This window comes from Sylvia atricapilla, chromosome 2 (genome assembly GCF_009819655.1).
Source record: "Sylvia atricapilla isolate bSylAtr1 chromosome 2, bSylAtr1.pri, whole genome shotgun sequence".
Taxonomy (NCBI): Eukaryota; Metazoa; Chordata; class Aves; order Passeriformes; family Sylviidae; genus Sylvia; species Sylvia atricapilla.
Window position 1 is genome coordinate 89,707,146 of NC_089141.1, and position 19,732 is coordinate 89,726,877.

General features: G+C 38.1%; 1 protein-coding gene across 4 annotated transcripts in view; it reads right to left on the reverse strand.

Moving 5' to 3' along the window:
- Positions 1-19,732, reverse strand: part of MCF2L (MCF.2 cell line derived transforming sequence like) — a 95,713-nt gene that overhangs the window by 27,495 nt on the left and 48,486 nt on the right. For all 4 annotated transcript variants that reach the window (XM_066313808.1, XM_066313806.1, XM_066313804.1 and 1 more), the window contains exons 4-8: positions 12,279-12,369; positions 2,722-2,841; positions 1,769-1,885; positions 1,112-1,261; positions 293-417 (exon numbers count right to left, since the gene is read on the reverse strand). In XM_066313808.1, coding sequence (XP_066169905.1) covers positions 293-417; positions 1,112-1,261; positions 1,769-1,885; positions 2,722-2,841; positions 12,279-12,369 — 603 coding nt within the window. The remainder of the gene's footprint in view (positions 1-292; positions 418-1,111; positions 1,262-1,768; positions 1,886-2,721; positions 2,842-12,278; positions 12,370-19,732) is intronic.

The following is a 19,732-nucleotide window of genomic DNA, read 5'->3' on the forward strand; positions in this document are numbered from 1 at the left end:
TCTTTGAAAAAAGGAAAAGATACTCAAGTATGTAGTCCAAATGTGACAAAAATGAGAAGACCAGTGTTGTGTGGCATCAGAATTCCAACCCCATTTCCCTATAGCCAGGTGACCCCACAGTGGGCATTAGGGGGTTACTTTGTTCAGGGTAGAGTTGTTTCTGAAATGTTCCGTAACATTCACATTGCAACATTTGCTCATTTGCAAAGCATAAATATGGAATTAAATAAAGGAGCTGGGGAGGGGTCAAAAAAGCAGAAAAGCAGCTTATTTAGCATTTCACACCTCTCACCTTTCTACCGTAGTTTGATTGTCTAGCTGATCTTGATTCAGTTTGTATTCAGGATTCTCAGTAACTGGTTTGGTAATACTTCCAAGGATATCATCTCCCTGTTCTACTGCTACCCTGATATCCTCCTACAAAACAAAACAAACAAAATGAAACAAAGCAAACCAAAACCGCCACATGCTGTAGTGGCATGTTGTTGTTTTTTTAAGCAAAATTCACAAGGCACTGAATTGAAAGGAGGATTTCAATAGCATTCGAGGAAGCACAGTTTTATTAGAAGCAGTGGCTGACAACAGGCAGTAAATGATAAATGTCAGCTTCTTCCATGTTTGCCATCTTAAGACCCCAGTGTAACTGAGTTGAATTTTCATGGTAGACAGCCTTCTAATGTTGCTTTGGGCTACAAATATCTCAAAAATTTTAGATGCACAGCTCTGAAACCGCCAAATAGCTTTCATTTAATCCTTTTTGAAAGAACATTTGTTCATGCTTCAAAAGGCCATATGTTTTAATATGCACGCAAATACAATCAAATTTCCTGTTGCAAACAAAACTACAAATTAAACACACCACCACTCACAAAGAAATGACTATTTCACATACAATCCATTATGCATTTGTACATACATAAACTTAGTTTCAAGAAATGTCATTTTTCAATGCAAAAAAGATTTTTAACATCAAAAAAACCAAGTTCAAAAAGACATCAATGGTTCACATTATTACTGTCAATTACATTGTCCATATTTTCCATTAATATTGCTAGCTATAAATTAAAAGACAGCTTAACTAGAAGACAGCATCTCTACAAAAATTACATACCTTCATTTTGTCCTTCTTTTCTGTGTGTATTGCAAGAAGGGAGCTGGTTGACTGCACATCATTTGGTAGTTCTGTTTCAGCCAGCTCAGTCCCAAAGGACTGAAGAATCTGAGCTGTTTGCTTAACCTTTTGGGCGAAACCTTCTATAGCCTTTTGGAATAAAAAGCATTAAAGATGTTTTGTGTTCATCACGCACATATGTACAAACAAACACAAGCACACAAAATATAACTCCCAAAAAAACCCACAAACAGATGAATTACAAGACTGAACAATGGCCAAAGTAGAATTTTGCAAGCAACAGATACTGTCACCATTAATTCCTTAATTGTATTTTTTTTCTTAAGCTTGTATCAGGTTCTTCTTCATATTTTTATAATCTGGAGTTATTTTACAACTTGAGCTTTTTCTTTCTTGTAGCAAAACCAATAAACCTCAACACAATAACACACTGTAGTTCCTTCACTCCAAGTGTTCAGAAAACCACTCCCAAGTTATTACTCATATTATTTCTCTAAGATGACTAAGTACCATTGGGAACATCTTCTCACACAGAGCAAGTCAACTTGCATCACTTGGAATCTGTTTTATAAATGACAGGGTATAAAACAGAAGGGCTCATTAAGCTGAAAAGTTAAAACAAAACCTAAGACTTACAGTACGGCGGGACAGCCATCTGTTGTGGCAGTAATCCAGGGTGCCACCAAGATCTTCTGTTAATTGTGTCTTATCAATGTAACCCTGCAGTTCTGATACTGAGCCCAGCATTATGATCTGCAGCAGGACAGGAAAAAAGTGAACGTGATCAGTGGTGACAAGTCCCTTGTTAAGGATTCTAAGCCCCATCCTTCAGAGACTGACAGAGAAGATGCACTTTTATATTAAAGTGAGAGATGGAACTTTTTCCTTTGGGTATAGAAAAATAAACCTAACAGTTCTTTCAGTTGAAGATGATGTAAATGTAAATGACTGAATATGAGAATGGACACCAGGCATATTAAAAAAAAAAAAAAAAAAAAGCTTATGGATTATACAGCATAACACTGCCAGAATTTTTTATCTTGATAAACCACACTGGGCTATTTTCTAAAAGCAAAATTAACTTTTTGTTCATTTTTCCTTGTTATCCTGGGTCTGCAGGACAGAACAAGAGTGTCTACATGGATTTGTCATGTAGGGACTGGTTCCCCAAAATATATGAAAGATGGGGAAAGATTTTCTTAAAGATCATCTTTTCCCCTTGAAATTTACATCTGATATGTACAACGAGATTTATATCATCATCTCATATAATCTCAAATTTTATTTTAAAACATAAATGCTGTACACTTGCAAACAAGAGTATAACCCATGGGTTTACTGGCAATATAACAACAGGCATCCATTGTATAACTGCTCAAGTGACAGAAACCATAGCATTTGTCCATGGGAAACACATCTGCTTCAAAATCCACATACTCTCTCAAGAAAAAGTCATCATGAATTAGCTAAAATTGCTAGAACTGCCTCTAAGCATGGCTTTTTGTTGGGGTTTCTTTGGTCCTCACTGGCTACCTTAAGTACTCTTATAGATTCCTGGTAGTAAAGTGAAAACAGAGGATTTTACTTACAGGTACTTTCATTTTAAGCTCATCTTTGTTGAATCTGAAAGCAATGTCCGAGAGAGCTCGATGAAAAAATCCTGTTGGGCGCAGAACGAGGACTAATTGCAGGTTTCCTGGGAAAGATGCCTGCAAAGCAGGTTTAGCCTGTTATTTTCTGTGTCTCAGCTCCAGAAAATATTTTTGAACAAGGAAAAGCCCCTGATAAACCACAAACTAACTGTATCAAAGGCCTCCCATAATGGGGTGACCAATCATATTGTTGCATAGCTAGTACAAAGAGCTTCATTCAAAAGACATTTACTTGTCTTTGGGAACAGGGATCTATTCTCTTGGAATCAATTTTTTTCAGGGCTGGCTTGTACTGCTCTTCAGCTAAGATTACAACCTACCCAAGGAGGCTAATGAACAAACAGCAGTGGCTTAGAATTTTTTAAACAGCAAGATTTTATGGTTATTTCTTCTTTTCTTTAATAGAAGTTGCCAAAGAAATCTCCATTATTGTGTGAAAACCTAACAACAAATTTCTATTTTCTGCATATATTACCTTGCCAGTTGCCTACACAAGTTTTTGCCACAGAGGATGAATTTCTTAGGCAGTAACTTAGAAATAAGCTTTTATTTGGCCGACAAAAATAAAAATCAAGCAAAAAAAATCTCAATTCTGTTTTTTCTCATTAGCTTCCAACTAGCAACCTCATGGCTCTTTCCCAGGTCTATAACAGGTAGAGGGAAAACAGAAGAGAGAAGAAACAAACAAAAAATAGCATTAAATTATAAAAAACCAACCTCTGCTCTGGCAGAGATTTGCATATTTGGCATTCAGCCACTCTTGGAAACATTCTCTTCTATTCAGTATTTCCACTGTAGGGAGGCAGTGAAAAATCACTAAAGAAACGATCATTATAATGATTAAGTATGTAATTTTCTTCATTATTCTGTTGGAAATTATTTCACTGTGCTAGCTAACTGGTTTACCAGAGGGAATAAAGAAAAGCCCACCAAAAAAGCCCCGCTGACTGAAGGAGCTGTTATGCTATTCTCTGTTCCAAGCCTACTGGAACTGTTAGTATCTAGAAGGCTGAAGAATGATTTAATAATCATTCTGAGGTTTCCAAGGGTTCCAGGTACTTAGCATTAGAAATGAAGAACTTTTAAAGGGAGACGTAGTTTAACACTTCTCTGGAAAAAATCATAGATTCATTGTGGTTCCCCAGATATTCAGTATACAACCAAGATTTCAATTTGACTAAAGAACCTTAAAAGCTTGAGCTTCTCAACCTGCCTCCACTTCAGTGATGTCCAAATTTTCTAGAAAGTACAGTAGTTCAGTTCCAAACAGGTCTGAGGGCTGGGAATAGAATCCAGGTAATTCTGAGTGCCCTCACTAGTTCCTCAGCCTTGCACTATAAAATTCACTAAAAAAGCACACTGTTCACTAAAATTAGTACTGTGAAGTTTCTAACCCAGAGTTATCAGAGGAAAAACCTTTCACAGAAAATTTCTGACTGTATTCAGAAGAAAAAGAAAAGATTATGCTTTCCTTACTATTTTTTCTGAACTATCGTACAAAGCAAACTCACAAATTTATTTAAGAGACATTAAAAAGCAGCAGACAAAAATATTATTTAATTAAATCTCCTATATAAGCCTTTTAGAATGACAGCTGTATTTACTTCTCTGATTCAACAGGCATGTCAATTTATTTAGTGCCTGTATCAGCAGTGTTCAGTCCAACTGAGCAGTTAGTTTTTACCTTTAACTTCCAAAATGTGAAGCTGATTCGGTGGCAATGCAAATATTTCAGAATAAAAATTAATAAAAGAGGTATCTTTGAGGTAACACATATTAAAAAAAAATAAGGTGCCTTCTTGTGAGACGTCCACCCCACCACATGACGTCCTGACCCACTATCTATGGCAGTGAGTATCTGCAACCCATTTAGCCTTACTTGGAGTGCTGGGAAATGCCCTGGACAGGGTGCTAGATAATCTTATTGAGGCTCCCTTTTCCCACATAAGGTTGGGCCAGATGGTCTTTGAAGGTCCCTCCCAACCTAATCTGTGATTTTATGACATTTAGGCTATTACTGAGGCAAACAGCAGCACCCAAATGCAATCTAATAGTAATTTTTGCTGGACTGTGTATTAGTTTTTATGAAATAGCATTTAATTCCATGATGAAATTAGGTACAGTGCTCAAATCAATGAAGACAGAGAACACACATTACAATTATTTTCTATCTTAATGTGTCAACCCAAAATGATGCTGTTGAAGTCAATACAGTCTTGTATCACTTGAATTCTCATTCAAAACCTGTCAGAAATCTCCCTTCTCTCTGAATAAAAGCTCAAATTCTAGAATACTTTGACTTTGTCTACAGTATAAACTTGTCTCCGCTAGACTGTCTCCATTTGGTTTTGATTTTTTTTCTTAAAAAAAACCCTATGTCTTAAAAAAATGATGCCTCCTTCCCTGGCTGTGGGTAGGGGTCAAATCTGCAAATTGATTTTTGTGTAACAAGAAAGGGAAGTTGTGCTACAGTAAACAATGTTGGACTTGTGCCAGCTATTACAGTCTATCAAAGGTTGTATCTGTACTGCCAAAATACTACTATTTTTCCTAACATTTTTTTGCTAAAGCCCTGGTGACTTGCAGAGACAATACTATGATGTAAGAGATACTCCGTAGCTGCCTGTGAACTTCATTGACCAGGCAACTTCACCCTGAACACTGGAACAAAACAAAAATTCTCTGTTCCAGTCCAGCAGCATATTTGTTTGAAGCCATTGTATGCTAACCAGACAACAAACAATGACTTCTCAAGAATACTTTACTAAATACTAAGCACCAAAAAATATTCATGTTATGTTTAGCAGGGCTATTAAATAAAGTGCCTTCAAGGACTGTTTCACTGAAGTCAATGAACCTTACTCAGATTTGTTGGAGGGTTTGTATGTTCAAAAACTGGTTGTTTTTTTTCCCCAAAGTGCCTTTCTTTACTAGATTAATTAAGAGTTCCCCCAACATTTTGCCTCAAATATTGAATTTATCCAATTTAATACCAATGCAAAAGAGACTAGGGGTCATATTTTTCATATTCTCTGCAAAAATTAGGAGAGCCCAGCCCACTCATTCATTCATCTCACTTGTACTTGTTTGATACTTCATGAAAATCATGGGATTCGTTTTCTATCTGCTCATCTCCACTTTCTCGTCCAGTCAGGGAGTGTCAATTCCAAACAGAAAAAGGTATAGATGTGGATGTTGTTGTCAGCTTTAAATTAAAACTGATGAAACCAGGAATTTGTATGCAGCACAGCCCCAGCATTAAAGCACACCAATACACTGAGACCTATGTTGCTCTGTAAGTATCTGGAATCTAGAATACAGGGAAGAACCTTTTCTGGCTGGACAAAATAAGGAACAATCATAAATTCTCCACAAAACCAGTTAATAATTTCTCAAGAGCAGGTTAACCTGCCTGCCTTGATGCATCTGCTTCTCAGGGATGGGAGTCTTTCACTGCATGCCCCAGGTTTCTGGAAAGGGGAAAAATGTGTAGCCTCAATCTCAGTTCTCTCAGCCCATTCTCATAGAAGAGATGCTCCAGACCTCTGATCACCTTTGTGGCCCCCTCTGGACCTCATGTTGGTTGCATATAATCCTAACTACCATTTTTCTTCACAGAAATTACTGACAGAGAGGCTGTGTGTACCACCACTACAGACCCTGAAGTTAAGCCAGCTGGGAGAAATACCGTAACCATGTGAGCCATCAAAGAGCTAATGCTTGACTTGGTTTTAGTAGTTCTATCTCAAAATAGTTGGAACAACACTCATTTTCATTTTATGAACAGCTTCAAAACACCCACAGTACCAAACTCCGTGGTGGTGTTTTCCTATCTGCACTTATTAGTATGCCATAAGCCACAGAGCACTTCTTTCCAAAATGCTTCAGTATATAAAGGGCCTAGTAAGTACTTGCTTTCCTATTTTTTAAGACTGTTTATTCCTGGCTAGAATGAACAAGTGCCTTACACAAAATTCTTGTCATGAAAGAATCTTGAATTAAATCAGTTCATAAAAAGAGTAGCTTGAAATCTAGTTTTAAAACATAGAACTGTTTTCTGTTTTGCATTATATCTCTGTTTAATGCTTTTGACATTACGATCTTGCTTTGAGAGTTTAAGTGACTCACTTCTCTGTTTTTACATATTAAACAAATACGTAAAATAGAGAAAAATTGCTAACTACACAAGGATAAATGCAAAAGTGCCTGCATGTGTAGTAGTCTTAAAACATCCAAAGCAATCAGACAAAACCATACTGATCTCAAAATAAACTTACTCATTTTATCATTTACTGTACTTATTCATAACAATAGCTACAAAATTAATACAAATACTGTTCCAGCTTCATCATACTGCCAAATTCTAGGCTTCAATCCAAGCAAAACTAGAAACATGACTGGGGATGAAAGAAGAGCAGTATTTTCAAACTTAAGCCATACAAAGTGTGAAGTGTCATTATATTTTTCAGGACACGATGCAAAGAGCTAACTAGAAACAGGGCTAATGGGAAATACCTATCCCATATAAATATAAAATAGTGCCTTCCATGGGGAACCATTTAGAAAACATATCTTTTGGACATCAAGAACTTACTAAGAAACTCAGCATGTCTGAAAACAAGGCTCAAAAGTACTCAAAGTTGGATTACTGCAATTCAGCATTTCTCACCTTGGATATCAAACCAAGAAGCTTTCAGATGGCACAAAAATGGGACTGCCTGACTCCTGCAAGGTTTAGGCTGACATTACAAAATCAAAGAATCAATTAGGTTGGAAAAGACCTCTATGATCATTGAGTCCAACCCAAGCACTCTGGTGTGCTGTGTCCATTGGCTTCTGGCTTATTCCTGCCAGCCAGCAGTCTTGGCCCTCATCTTCAAAGAAATTAATGCGCTAAGCCACTGTTACAGTAAAGGCAGCATTTTGATTTATGAACAGCTAAGAAAAGCAGTGCTCTGGACAAGGCAGTCCAAAACAGAAGGCATGAAATCTGCATGCAGTGCATCCTTAGGGGTGGCAAATCGCAAAGCAAACTTCCTCTCCAGGAGGTTCAATACAACCCATCTCTTGCCACATTTAGAAAGGGTTGCATAGTTTTGTAACTGGATAAAAATTCCTCACTACCACCCCCAAACGACCTCCATCTACTTGCTTACTCAAGAGCAGTGGCTCACAGGTACATTATTCCCTATGCACTGAGGAAGTTTATTTTTCCTAGACCTTCAATATGAGGTTGATGAATGCCTATTATAAAACTTTTAATGATGTTGAGTGCAGTTTTTTGTTTGTCTGAAAGAATGAATTCACACTGCAACCATTCCCTCTAGATGGAGGAAGAATATGATGACAGGACAACAAGAGACTAATACGATGTAATGACATAGACCTAATTTTTTAAAGAAAATAAACTGGAACTGTGAAAAAAGCAGTGTGAAATCCTAAAACACATTGATCAGTAAATAGCGTTGCTCCTAGAGCTGTGGATGGAATATTGCTTGTTTGGGTATGACAACATTAGGAGGAAAAAAAAAAAAAAAAAAAAAAAAAAAAAAAAAAAAAAAAAAAAAAAAGAGAGAGAGAGAGTAATTTTCAACTCCATAGAAAGGACAAATGGATCAATTTGTCTGGCTTTTGTCATTCACCCAACTTCAGCTGGGACAATACAATACAGAGCTGCTTTACCAGGCAGCATGACTGCTCCTCCTTGTACACTTATCCATGGGACTACACAATTGCCCAGGCCCAGAAGCCAAAAGGTTCAGCAAGGTCTCACATGTCTCTTTTTACTCTAAGTACTGTGTTTAAATGAAAACAGGACATTCTAACACAAACTTAGAAGAATCGCTGCAGATGACAGAGCAAAAAGTTAAAAAAATTTTGTGTCCTCAAACAATAATGTAATACAAGTGAAGAATTTGCAACTACTAACTTCAGTATTTTTCTGGTAGGAACTTTCAAATTCTACTGTTTCCCTAACAGCGTGACTATCAAGACTTCCCACCTAACATGAAACTCGGCTCTTGGAATCTCTACCAGAACTTCACCTCTCAGCCTGACTATCCCAGTAGACCAGATTCTGGCCTAGGCTAATAACTTCACTTCAGCTAATTCAGGTGAAAAATAAAAATAATAATGTTGTGTGCATTGTTTCTTAAGCTACAGTTTGCGAGTCTTGTGCTTTCTAACAACAACATCCAGGGCTGCCTGCCCATTGCAGCTTCATGGAGTAGAATAAAACAGCAGCAAAGTCTGCAGGCCTGGGCATGTTCCTGCCACAGTCTCTGTCACATCCCAGGAAAAGAAGGGCCCTATTTCAGCCCAGGCCTCTGGCTTTGCTCTCAGTCCCACGGCACTGCCTGTGCTGCAGCAGCAGACATCCTGGGCGAGCCGTGCAGTCACTGACCTTCCACTATGTCTGCAAAAATAGGTTAACCTCATCTCCAGAGTCTTGGCTACAACAGCCTTTAAATATCAGCAGGAAATACAGATTCAGCTCATCATTGCTCATTTTCTGCCCCAGGGAAAAAAAAATGCCCCTAACAATAAAGAAGGAAAAATGAAGCATAGAAATTTTTAATAATATAATTTCCACAATAATCTCAGCCTAAAATGAAACATTTTCTTAGTTGTTTCAAAACCTACTTCCAATACCCATTAGTACAAACCAAATGTATATGAAGAATCTTGAAAATAACAGGAAATAATAATAACAAATACATGCTAGTATGAGTTTCTGTTTAACAGCTGCTCAGTGCTTACAAATACATGTGCTACAGTTGCCAGGATATTAGTGATGGGCAGATGCTCCAGCCAGGATATTCCTGTCAGACAGTGCTCCAGCCATAGCACCTTATGCTGGCATTTCTGATTTCACAAATCAAGAGGATCAACTCCCTCAGGATGAATAGAGAAAAAACAGGAAAGATGGCAGAAACGACAACAAATAAACTGACAGTCAAAACTGTCATCTCAAATAATATGAGACTCCTATCCTCACACACAGCAATAAGCTTTGGCAATCAAAAAACCCCAAAAAACCAAAAAAAAATCCATTGAAAAAAAAAAAGCTTTAAAAGCATAAAAAGCAGCACTGAACAGGGTCTTTTTTCTACAAAGACAAGGGGTGACATGACGAGGGGGAATGGCTTCAAATTGAAAGGAGGGAGATTTGGATGGGACAGTAGGAAGAAATTCTTTACCAGGGGGGTGGTACTAGAGGCACTAGAACAGGTTACTCGGAGAATCTGAGAATTTCCTATCCTTGGAAGTGTTCAAGGCTAGGCTTGGATGAGGCCTTGAGCCACCTTGCCTAGTGAAAGGTGTCCCTGCCCATGGCAGGGGGTTGGAACTAGATGATCTTTAAGGTCCTTTCCAACCCAAATCAGTGACTGAAACTGCCAGGGCTATCAGGTGTTCAGACATCGAGTACAGCCTGGATAGCCCAAATAACACTCAGATGCTTCATAACCACCAAAAGACAATTCTGACTGTTAGGAAAATCACACAAGTTGAAATCTCCAGTTACCCTTGGGCCATTCAAAAGAAATCTTTGTCTTTCAATAGGACCTCACTAATTTGGCACAATATACATATCCTGTATATTTGGCTTTGTTTTTTTGTTAAACAACAGAGAGTTGAAATGCATTAGATTTCATTTATATCAAATACTATCACAAAGATATAATGGACATGAGCAAACAGTTTTTCACTTCATCTTTTGGTACAGGAACACAACATTTTCAAGTATTCAGGGCTGATGTGATTATTGCTGAAGCCCAACAGGAGGACTGCTATAAATATATATACATGGGTACAATTCAAAGCAAACACTGTTGCTGTTCAACAAGGGAAGCAAATATAAAAAAATCATGCCTTTAACAGATTAGACTTCAGCTAAGAAACATGATTCTTCTCTCAGAAAAGGCTCACAGAAAAATGAAAAAAGCTGAAAAAGCAAATTAACCCAGCAGCAGCAGTACTGCAACCGTGCAGTGCTCCTGCACTTAACACCCTTCTCTGGGCAAATCCCTTAGGTACCAACACCATCACAACAGTGACAGATCCCTCATAATGGGCAATAGTTCTGCTCACCGTGCTTCAAAGCAAAGTAACACACACTGGAGGAACATTACCATAAATGTTATCATCATGGCCATAAGCAATTGTCTGCAGTTGCTCCCTAACCCTTACAACCCCAATTACGCAAATAAAAGGACCATAATCTGCGCAACACTTATCTGTCCTTGAACAGAAACTACAGCACTGACTTGATTCCAAACCTCCAGAGACAGTCCTTTTTCTTCAATCATCCTAAATTATGCTGCTCTCAGTTTTCACTACTGGAATCTGCTCAATGCTGCATCTCAAAATTTCAAGATGAGCTGCAAAAGCAAATATTGCTGATACTTCAATGTATTTTCAATGTTTAAACATTCCTACCATGATTATTGTATAAAGAGTTGTATTGTGGGAATATTATATCATTATATATTCATTCACAAAACATCATATAATGGGAGTGATATACTACCTTTAAAGATATATTACTTGAAAGTGATGTACTACCTTTAACTTACAATAAACAGAGAATTCTTTGGCTATAATTAGGCCACATTAAAATGACATCTGCTGTTTCGATTTGATGTTTACTTTACAGAGTCAAAATGTTTCAGCCATTAAAAATTAAAAGATTACAGCTTGGTTTTTCAGCCCTTACTGGTAAGACTATGGACACTGACAATTTAAGCAAGGATAACAAGGAAGGAAAAAAACTGCAAAAAACCAATCAAAACCTAAAAAACCCCAAGTAAACCAGAAGTAGAATATGCACATGATAAACATGAATCTGTTATTCCCTAATTCTGAAAAAGAAAAAAAAAAAAAGAGAGAAAAAAAAGGAAAAAAGGCAATAAGCTTTTCTAATAAGCTTTTTTTTATTTTTCTGATTTTAAAAATATTAATTGAGGGGGAGACTGAGAAAGTTAAAAGCATGTACTGTTGATTAATTAAAGAAGGCACATAAGGTTTTCTTGCTTACACATAATTCTTGTTTTAAATGAAACATCACAACAGAAGTTTTTCCATGTGAACTCCTTTCACAAGTGGTGAACTCAACCAGGACCCTCATCCTCACTTCTTCAAGAAAGGGAAGCTCACTTGAATAGTGAAAAGTGGACCCAAACTCTATGGGACCCATGGGATGTCCATGCAAATATTTGCTCCCACCTGGAAGACCTGCATGCTCACACATTCACACACACACTCACTTCTCCAAGTGCATACTTAGGAAGACGTCCTGAGCTGCAGATTGCATTAAAAGCACATTATAGACACATGATACTCTGTCTGGGATACAAAAGATCTGCTGGATACCTTCTGTATCATCTATTAGCTGACATATTGTTGAAGAGAAAAAAAAATATGGTTTTCCACTTGTAAGGGGAAAGATTCAAAAAGGAAAATCTTTTTAAGTAGTCATTTAGAACAGTACTCACTGCTATCCGCAGTATGGAAGCTTTCACAGAGGTCCATTTGTCCTGTCTGCGATCTATGACAAGAATAAATCCAATTCCAGCATCTCGTAAACTAAGTTCGGAGGAGGAAAGAAGAAAACAGGAAAGTTTTGTTAAAAATACAAATGTAAATCCTGATTCCCTCACACAGAAAAGCAGTTTAAAAAAAAAAAAAAAAAGTAGCTTGACCTTTTTGTGCAGAATTTTCTTCATATAAATATCTTAAATACAGATACACTGTACACCATTGCAAAGATGCATCAGTCCCACAGCATTTCACAGAGTTTCAAAATGTATTCAAATAATTAATTCTTCTTTTTCACAAAATCTTTACATTTCTTGCACAGAGGATATTTCAGAAGAAAATAAGACCAATTGATTCTCCACTATTGAGTGCTGATATAATCCCTTCCTCATGATGTTTTCAGTATAACTTCAGGATCAAAATCAAGTTGTTTTCCTTTTGCATCTGTTTTTAACCTTCTGTTTGAATGTCTTCCTCCTCACTGATACTTAACACTCCTTAAAAGCACAGATCCTTCTGATCATTCCATGGTATTGCTCCACGCATCTGAAATTCTCCTGTGCCTCCAGGTTGTAAACTTCTTCCTAGGTGCATTTGCACATTCACCGAAATAAGAAAACCTTACAGCATTTAAACTCTTCAAACCACAGATGAGAACAACGAGCTCAGAGGAACTTCTCTGGAATGGAAACATCTGTGAGAGTGATGCTGCTCAAATCCTGGCGTACGGGTGACCTTTCTCTTTTGCCTGTGCTCAGCTGCATGTGCTACCGAGTCCTGACCAAGGGATATGCTCCTGTTTTGTAATTCTCCATCTAAGCCAATTGTGCAATGCCAGCAGCAGCCCTTGCCAGCCAATCGCAATCAAAATGGAAACAGCAGGCAAATACAAGGCAGACAGGCTCAGATTTATTGTTTTCTCATACGTTTGCTCCTTTTTGAGCATATGTCCCATATTTTTACTTCTGATAATTTATTGCAAGGCCTGCTGTGGCACTGTGTGATCTTTAGAAATATTGTGCATCAATATGTTATGGTAATATCTTAGCAGAAATAAATAAAAATCAACACAACAGAGCACCAGGATTCTTTATTCAAGATTGCTGAATCATGGAAACACCAGCTTTTCTTTATAAGATTATGTCAGTAGCATAATGATAAGAGGATGTTTAGGAGGATGAAGAACACAGGTACCCAGATGCTACTCTTCAAAATTACACATTTAAACAGAACTCACAGTTTATTCCCTTCTCTCAAATTTACAGATATTATTTAGTGAGAAACACAAATAATCAATAGAAATGCAAAGAAACCCTTGCTTTCTTTTGGAAGCAGCTAAGCAGTCCTTTTAGCACAGCAGAATATTAGAAGTGATCCTCACTGCCCACATTCAGTGCACGTTACTTAACTCTTGCCTCTGGGTTAGGACAACACTGATAAACAACATCTGAGCACTTGTCTTGTAAGCCTGACAACCCTCGCAGACAAACAGGGCTTTATATTAGCAATATACTTCCCACTACAGTAAATTTCCATGATTTACTGAAGTTTCTCCTCTTTATTTAAAGGCCAAGGGGAGGAGAGAGATCCAGACTGATTTTAGCCTCAGACTGATTTTTTCCTTTTCCCCGTTTAAAGTTCTCACAATTTTAACATTTAGTAACTGAGGAAAATCAAATTATAATAGCATGTGCTGCAATAATCAGATGGCAAAACAAACTCTTTGGGTACACAACCTTAATGAGGATGAATGGAGTCAAAAAGGTGCTACAGCTGTCCCCACAGGAGTCAGTGTGGATTCTGGAGTGTATTAAGACTCGTAAAGAGCTGTTTTCCCTGCTCAGGAGAAGTTCCCAGGAGCCCTGAAATCCCTCCATACTTCCTCAGGGGAAGCATAATCTCAGAGTACTTAAATGCAGCATCTGTATAACATTTCAGGAAACTACTGATATTTCAGTACGAATAAAATACAAATAAAATACGAATAAAATCGAAACCTCTGAAAGAGCACCAATAGGATTTCTCTCTAGGAGGACACAAAAATACAGACTCAACTGGGATCCCAGAAATTATCTACATGGCATCTCCACACAGTTCATCACCTGCCTCAACACCTGGCAACAGGCAGAGCTTAATATCATTACCCTAGAAAAATAAAAAGAAAATTCTTAAGTGGAAGAATTAACAAAGAAAAGCACATCTCTAAGAGAGCCCAAAAGATGTCTTCAGCCAACCTTCTTTTTCCAGTGGATCAAATAGAAGGATCAAATATGTTGTGTGCTCGCATGAATCAGCAAGCTCAGACACAAAAGCCAGGATTCCCCACTGCTGCCTAGAAGAGACTCGGTGGCAAAGTCTTGAGCATCTGACTTGAAACTGTTAACACTCCATTAATATAGACCACTGGGGAAAAAAAAAAAAATTCCCTGTTCCAAATCAATCAGGGTGGGAAAAGTATTTGTTATCTTGACAACAGTGCCTTGTTGCAAAGGCCTGGCTCTGGAGTCTGGGATCCAGCTCCAGCAAATCACAGGCAGGAAGCAACAAACCAAACTAAGACATTGTGTACAACAAAGCTGAGAACATTACAAAGAGAACAAAGTCATCTATTCAAGAAAAGTAAATATTGAAAACAGGTCTGTTTGCCAATGTACCCTTGCTCTGCTGACCTCTCTTTGCTGCCAGACATGCACCTGCATATAGAGTTACAAGACACCTTGCAATACCCTCCTCTCTTCTAGGGCACAGGATGAACAGTGCTTTGGAAACAACACATACGCAATTTCCCTTTGGCTCCTGATTTAACTGTGAGTGCCCCTCTTTCCCTCAGCCATACTTATTACATTTAATCCTGATACTGGTCTTCTCCTACCCTCCATGTGCTTCAGAGGAATACATTTTGTTTTGAGCTCAGTGTCTCAGCAGAAGCATGCTCTGATGGGCACAGCTCATCAAAAGCTCATCAGGCTTTTTTTCCCTGTCTTGGTTCAGCTGCATTGTACTCATCAGCTTAGCTCACATCTTCTCATGCCTCTGCATCACTCTCTGTCTCCACCACTGACATTTGTCTCTCCCATTCAACACTCCTTGTCCAAAGAATAGGTCAAAAAGTCTTTTTTTTTGTCCCCAATTTTAGACTCTCAGGACGAATGACATGAATTCTCACCCCTTCCTGAATATCACAGTCCCTTCACCCTCCAACTGTATGCTATGTCCCACTTCATCTCCCAGTATCTTCCCTTGGGTGGACGCTTCCCTCAGCTGTGGTCCTGTCTGTGGATTCCAGCAGCTTGTCTGCACTGCCTGCTGGTCAAGAGGTGGCACATCCCATGCCACAGCCTTCCTGCTCTCAGCCCTGGTAGCAGCCTTGGCTCTAGGGCAGCTCATCCTGTAACCACAGAGAAGCTCCTGCTCAGCCCCAAGGATGATGCAAGACATTTTTGACAACAGGCTTGAGTAGTTACTTAGCATCTGTGGCCTGGGATTTAGGCAGATTTTTCTCAAGGTACTTTCTTGACACAAAAGCCATCATTCTTCTGAGTGTCAAGTCCGAGTCCTTGACCAAAGGAAATAGACACTTGAGCTTCTCAAACTATTGTTTCAATGTTTGAAGTGCATGGTGGACTTTTCCCTGGCATCTTAGGAGCCACTGAGCTATTTTGGCCAAACTTTATACCATAAAATCAGGTGGCACCTCACAAATGGAAAGAAAATTTGGCAGAGTTGTGAATCACTAGAAAGCAACCCCTATAGTGAGAAATATTAGAAAATCTTAGCAGAAGCACCTGTCTATTCAGGCTTCTTAACATTTCCCATGTGACCTTTGTGGTCTTTAATGTATTAACTTGTATCCAGTGCACTTTCTGAAACATAATTTATATAAGCTTTTAATTCAAATTTAGTATTTCCTTCCTTTGTTTCTCTCCTAATACGTGCACAAAAAAGCCCCCAGACCAAAAAAAAAAAAAAAAAAAAAAAAAAAAAACCAAAACCAAAACAAAAAAAACTAACAAAAAAAAAAAAACCAACAGCAACAACAACAAAAAAAAAACCAACAAAAAAAAAAAAAAAAAAACCAAAAAAACCCCAAAAACCCCACAAACCAAAACAACATGGGATAAGCACTGTTCTTCTGTTTATTCACCAGAACAAAGAACAGAACATTTTTAGAAAGGCAGGGAACCATCTCTGCTTCTGCAGGAAATGTGTCCAGCAAACTCACAAAGGCAGGTTAGAAAGGTAGAAAGTGGAGGAAGAGGAGCAGGGCCACAGAGGAGAGGAGAAAATGCAGCAGAGGGTAGATTTTCTGCTCAGACCCCTCCCTCTGTCCTGGGAGCCAGTGTAAAACCAGGAGGTGACAGTGAATTTGAAATACCTGCCCAACAAGCAGTCAGTTTTCCATGCAGACTGTAGAGCAGGAACTGAATTTTCCACTTAGTGACTCCTCAGCTTTAGATTATGGGGACATCTTGTTTGCAAGACTTATTAGCTCATGCACTTGGGGGAAAGGGTGGGAAAACTTAAAGTACATAAGACTATGGAAATAAACTTCCCTCTGGGTATGTGGAAGCAATTACATAAACATCCTCTGAAAAATCTTCGAATTTCTCCAAGGTATGGGTGGTGACAACTGCTACATGAATAATTTCCTATTGCTTCTGCACTGCTGTATGAAAGCAGTTAAAATACATTGATCTCTGCTACAAATGAAACAAAGCAATCTTTGGGTTCATCCCAGAGACTTTAAGGTATTGAACCTTTGCACGTTTGAAATTCTGTACAGCATTTTAGGTTACATAAGTCCACTTATTTAAAACTGAATTTCAGTCTTAGAACTTTATTATTGAACAGTTGGCCTACATTACCGTCAGGACTGTTCCCTACCTCAACTACCTTGGCATACAAATGGACTAAAAATCCGTGCTTTCAAGGGCTGAACAGCTATTTCCATAGTAGGTCTTCAGTTACATTCCAGGAAGAATCACTGCATTGAAGAGGGCACCAAGGCACTGTCTGCAGCAATCTGTATCATAAGCAGAACCATGGTACCACTCTACCTTAAAGCTTCCTCACCCACGGTGCAGTGACACACACACACTTCTTCAAAAGATGTGAGGTCTGGGACACCTCAAAAATCCTGATCTTTTCTGGCATACAATTGTAAACCTGTGTAAGAAGGACTTGGAATTGGCTCACTCGCTCATCATTGGTCACTTTGCTTAGGAACAGGCCATTGGAAATCAGACACTTAATGAGCAAAGTTGCTGTTTCCCAAGAGAAACTTTGGATTCTACATTTGCAGAGACAAGACATTTCAACTGACTGACCCTGAGCTACCTCAAAGACCACTTCTCCATCTCTCCTGCTGCAGCTAGGAATGATTTCTTGTGGGACGAAGGGAAGACAAGAATTCTTTCTTAATCATAGGTGTTTCACACATTAAAAAATGAAGCCATTGCCCCAGCAATTAATGAAAGCAGAGAAGAGCCACCTCCTTAGTGGCTTTTATAGGCTCTCAAAGACACTCGAATAATATAATGAAGAATGTGATATTAATGGAATTAACAAATCAAGATAAAAATCTCCAGTACAGCAACTAGGAAAGGAAAAAAAAACAATCAGCTAAGCCCTGGGGTGACATTTCACATTGCCAGTTTTATGCTGGTTTGCCAGCAAGGAAAAGGGCAGCAACGATTCACCTGGCATAGCTTTGCTGCACATCTCCTCTTCTCCTCTCTCCTCCTGTCCCTCATGTAGCGTAACCCTGACTACTTCAATTTGATCATTAGCTACATCCTAGAGGATGCAGTGTTTCCTAGAGCAGAAGAATTTAATGGGTTGTGAACTTGACATAAAAAGATAAGAAAAAAAAAAGGAAAATTCAGCTGTAACATTTGACAAAATGCAGTATCCAGCCACTAAACAGTAATTAGATATAGAGCAGTTTCATTTTCTTACAGTACTTGATTACTCGTTGTTGTAAAGATAGCTTTGTCTCAAAACTGGCCAATCCATCCACTTCATTCCAAAAGAAAACCACCTGCTGAGTATTTTTAAAAAGAGACAAAAATATCATATTTGCATGTACCTCTAATTTTAAAATGTTTAAAAGCTGCTTAATAATTTTAAAATCTTTTGTACTCATTTGGACTTTAAAAATTTTTATCTTATGACAGCTTCTTTCTCATAATCCAAAGTAAAACTAAACTTAAGGACTTAACATTTTAAGCCACCATCTCTAAGGAAAAAAAAGGAGAGTTGTGCTTTCTTGAGTAAAGGACGAAAGTAGGTTGATATATATCACACTCCACAAAGCTCCAATTTGAAAGTCTCAGATAATGCAGGCTTTTATAGCCCAAATTACCCAGCCCCACTGCAGAAGGTTCCTGATTAAAACAATTTAGAGACAGCAGGAACTGAAAAAGAATTATGAAAAAGACATATGAGCTCTTACATAGAACTTTCTCCTTTGAATTGCAAAGTGAGCCTGTAGGTTTTAACATTGTATCTAAGCTGTATACTGCTTTGTAATGCTGCTGGTATTTCAGACCTTACTTAATGAGTTCTCTAAAAACTTGCACTTAAATTAGTACTTGAAAGCATTTAACTGAAGGATAGCCTGGCAAATAAAATAAGTTATAATCCTTTAGAATGTGCTAAAAATGTAACATTTTATAAAGTTACATAATGTTACAAGTTATATTCTGAACTTGCAACTTATCATTTTTCATACTCATGAAGTTTTATCACATGCAATCATAAAGTAATTACACCTCTAAGACAAGCTGGAAGTGTTCTGAAAGCTGGACAATATTACCTGCCCATTAACTACACTTGCTCTAAATTAGCAAGTTTCAGAATTATATTTTCTATTTTTACAACAGAAAATTTGAGACTTGCATTGTAATTGAGATATCAGTGGCAAAGAAACCATCTGCCAAGAAAATAAATAGAATGCAAACGTATTTCCAAAAGATGGCTGCATATACAACTGCATGTTGCTGTCATGGCATTCAGTCACTTAGACAGAAAACAGCAGTTTGGTGCCAAGTTCTGCCACAGATGTAGATGACTAACTGAGGTGAAGTATACTGAACAAATCGGGGGACAGAATTGTTTTTAACAAAGGCAGCATTTGTGAACACCCAGATGAAGCTCTTGGCTACCTGGCAGACTTCCTGAGCCCCTAAAGCAAACTGGCATGACATTTTGGCTCCCACTGAAACAGTGGGCCTGACATCTTGTGGTGATACTCACTTGTGACATCTCAGTTCAGATTCCTACAAGAATCACTTTCAGCTGAGGTGTGTAACTAGTCTATCAGTTCTTATTCCAGCAATATTCATGAGAAAAAACCAGAAATTACAGGTGCACTCTATTTATGGTAGATGGCACTGCATATGGGGCAAAA